This window comes from Silene latifolia, chromosome X, assembly GCF_048544455.1.
Source record: "Silene latifolia isolate original U9 population chromosome X, ASM4854445v1, whole genome shotgun sequence".
In the NCBI taxonomy this organism is placed as follows: Eukaryota; Viridiplantae; Streptophyta; class Magnoliopsida; order Caryophyllales; family Caryophyllaceae; genus Silene; species Silene latifolia.
Genome location: NC_133537.1, coordinates 113,500,397 through 113,503,933, shown reverse-complemented (window position 1 = coordinate 113,503,933; position 3,537 = coordinate 113,500,397). Strand labels below are relative to the sequence as shown.

Below are 3,537 nucleotides of genomic sequence, written 5' to 3'. Positions count from 1 at the left end.
TCCCATACAGGATTCAGTTTCCGATGGAATGCGTCCCAAACTTTCGGTATGGGGTTTAGTTAAACGTAGAACCTGACTTAGACAAATAGTTTGAGAATTTTTATGTATATTATTATTATGTGCACACCAATACATATATACTAGTACGGACCAAGACTAACTTAGGAAAACCGAATATATACGACATATACATATATAACTACGGAAACATATTATACGGAAATATATTATTTCAGTAACACCCCCCTCTCAAATTGGAGCGTGGGGATCAATAATGCCCAACTTGGAACACAAGTATTCAAATTGACGAACTCCAAGCGCCTTAGTAAGTAAATCAGCAACCTGCTCAGACGTATGCACATATGAAGGACAAATGATACCATCGCGTATCACATCCCGGACAAAATGACAATCTACCTCAATATGTTTCGTACGCTCTTGTGAGACAGGATTCCGTGCAAGGGACAAGGCAGAGTGACTATCGCTGTGAACAACAACAGGACGAGAAACAGAAACACCAAGAAACCGTAACAATCCCCGTAACCAAACAACATTTCAAAAGGAGTTTTACCCCGAAGCAAGACAGAAGGTGTCCTATTAATTAAATAACCAGCGGTCAAGACACATTCACCCCAAAAATCAATAGGTAAACCCGACTAAAAAAGAAGAGCTCTAGCAACATTTAATATGTGACGGTGTTTTCTTTCTACTCTACCATTTTGTTGAGAAGTACCCACACACGTGGTTTGGTGCAGTATTCCTTTCTCAGCAAAAAAAAATCTTTCAAACAAGTAAATTCCGTCCCATTATCTGTACGAACAATTTTTACATCGACATCAAATTGTCGCCTAACCATGGCAACAAAATTCTTTAACAATTGTGACTCTTCATATTTGGTTTTAACCAAATACACCCAAACAGCACGAGAATAATCATCAACAATTGTCAAAAAGAAACGACTACCACAAAATGAAGGCGTACGATAATCTCCCCATAAATCACAATGAATCAACTCAAATATTTTAACTGCTTTATTATCACTAGCAATAAATTTCTCTCTTGTCTGTTTGGCTCGAAAACAAATATCACAAAGTTCCGTATTATGATTAATGTTCTTACTACTAATAAATGGCAAATACTGCACCACTCTCCTCGAGGGATGGCCAAGCCGACGATGCCATACACCCGCCTCATCTTTTGTTTTCAGCACCCCACACGCTTGCTTTCTCAATCCCTTAAGAAGATATAGCCGACCGTGTTGTTCACCCGTATCAATCGTCATCTTCGACACGCGGTCTTGTATAACACAAGATGAATTAGTGAACTGAATATTGTAATCAAGATCGATGCTTAGCTGATATACGGATATAAGATTACAATTAAAATCGGGTACAAATAGCACATTATTCAAAACAAGACTTCCTCCTAGAGCAACCTTGCCCTCCTTGGTTGCCTTGGACATCTTCCCATTTGGCAAAGTCACCATACACGGTGCAATTTTATGAATATCAGACAACAATTCACAACTACCCGTCATGTGGTGCGTAGCACCCGAATCTAACAACCAAAGCAATGTTATATTTATCTTACCAGTCATACGATTATTAGTACTGGAAGAAGACGATCCTTTAGCATTATTGACATATGCGTCCCACTGTTCCTTCGGAACACTCACATATTGCTCCTTTGTTTCCGTTGCTTCTCCACTGCCATGAACATGATTTGCTCCACCACGCCCATAGCCTCCACCACGACCTCTATCCCCGCCACGGCTCCCACCATAACTGCTTCCCGTCTTACCTCTTTCTCTCCAACCTTTGGGATACCCTATAATGTCGAAACATTTCTCCCTTACATGGTCCCAACGGTTGCACTTGTCACATCTTGGCCGTGTTATTTCACCGTTCGTTTCAGCTGTAGAACGGTTTCCTCCTTCAAACCTAGGAGTATTATTAACATTATGTGCTGTTTTTGCGACGAAACCAATAGGTTCTGACCTATTTTCACCACGACTCCCAGACCCGGTTTCAATCCCGAATCCCCTCACCCCTTCTTCTTGGACTATGGCAGCATAAGCACGATTAAGAAAGGACAAGGGTTCTTACATTAGCAGATTAGAACGTATCGTACCGTATTGCTTATCGAGTCCCAATAAGAATTCATGCACCTTTCCTTCATCACGTTTCTTGTCCAATTTCTTGTTAATATTGCACTTGCATCATCTACACTCACACGTGGGATTACGATCGTATTTATTGAGTTCATCCCATAGACGCTTCTGACGACCATAATACTCAGACACAAGTTCCTTCTCGCCTTGTTTACAAGCGGAAATCGAACCCTTGACATGATGAAGCTTCGGTCCATTGCCCACGCTGAACCTCTGCTCAATATCGTCCCACAATATCTTTGCTTCGTCGACATATGATATCGTTGAACCCAGTGCTGGTTCAGTGACATTAAATATCCAATTAACCACCATTGCATTTACCATGTACCAATCCTCGATCTCCTCTGATTTATCATCAGATTTCTTTATCGTACCATCGATAAAACCCGTCTTCTTCCTAGCACGAAGAGCACCACAAAATTTCACAAACCACTCGTCATAATTTTCTCCGGTTAACACGACTTGAATGACTTTGTTTCCTAGTTTATCACTAGTTGACAGGAAATATGGACTGATAGACGTAGACGACTTTTTGGCTTCACTATCTTTTGTCATGATGAAAGACGATAATGACGGCGCACAAAACCTAGCTCTGGTGCCAAGTTAAACGTAGAACCTGACTTAGACAAATAGTTTGGGAATTTTTATGTATATTATTATTATTATTATGTGCACACCAACACATATATACTAGTACGGACAAAGACTAACTTAGGAAAACCGAATATATACGACATATACATATATAACTACGGAAACATATTATACGGAAATGTATTATTTCCGTAACAGGTTTCATTCTCCGAAGCCGGAATTTCAGAACCGATACTCAAAGTCAATAACTAGCAAGATTGTCGGAGCTAGAAACACCGGCAGAAATTCAAACTGACGCCCAGAATACGGAACTCGTAAATTTATCGGCATTGAAAATTAATCCATCGCCCAGTATTGGAATTCATAAGATTGTCGGAGACGGATATTCAAAATCTAAGCCCTAAAAAATAAAAACGAACTTTTTGCGATGTCATCAACAATATGGATGGTAAGAATCAAAGTTTGTGAATCGTGATGGAAAATTGGGACAACGCATGGGACGGTGCTTCGGGTGAGAAATTAGTTTAAAGGTCTGACTTTTTAATTCTAATGGAGGATGAGAAATTATTGGTGCGGTCATGCGGTGGGTAACAAGAAATTTCTTGTTGAAGGAGAAGATTAAAATTATCTTTTATTAATATCTGATGACGTGTTTAATATTACTGGTGAGTAACACTAGGGGTGAGCAAAAATATACGATACGGTTTTATTATACGGATACGATACGGTATACGGTTTGAGTTATATGGATTTCCATATATACGATACGAAAA

At 39.6% G+C, this 3,537-nt stretch overlaps 1 protein-coding gene across 1 annotated transcript; it reads right to left on the bottom strand.

Annotated features, from left to right (window-relative positions):
• Positions 1–249: 249 nt before the first annotated feature.
• LOC141618136 (uncharacterized) lies at positions 250–2,725 on the bottom strand. The gene is made up of 3 exons (XM_074435245.1): positions 2,233–2,725; positions 734–2,061; positions 250–342 (listed from the first exon to the last, which is right to left on the bottom strand). Exons 1-3 carry the CDS (start codon positions 2,723–2,725, stop codon positions 250–252), a joined length of 1,914 nt encoding a protein of 637 aa, XP_074291346.1.
• Between the last annotated feature and the right edge of the window lie 812 nt (positions 2,726–3,537).

Bases quoted from the DNA above. Each gene is read 5' to 3' on its own strand.
- LOC141618136 (XM_074435245.1), bottom strand. From the start codon at position 2,725: ATGACAAAAGATAGTGAAGCCAAAAAGTCGTCTACGTCTATCAGTCCA. The intron at 2,062-2,232 runs GTGAGTGTAGAT...ATGCTGCCATAG, and splicing joins ATACGATCGTAATCCCACGT to TCCAAGAAGAAGGGGTGAGG. The intron at 343-733 runs GTACTTCTCAAC...ACGTCTGAGCAG, and splicing joins GCACCAAACCACGTGTGTGG to GTTGCTGATTTACTTACTAA.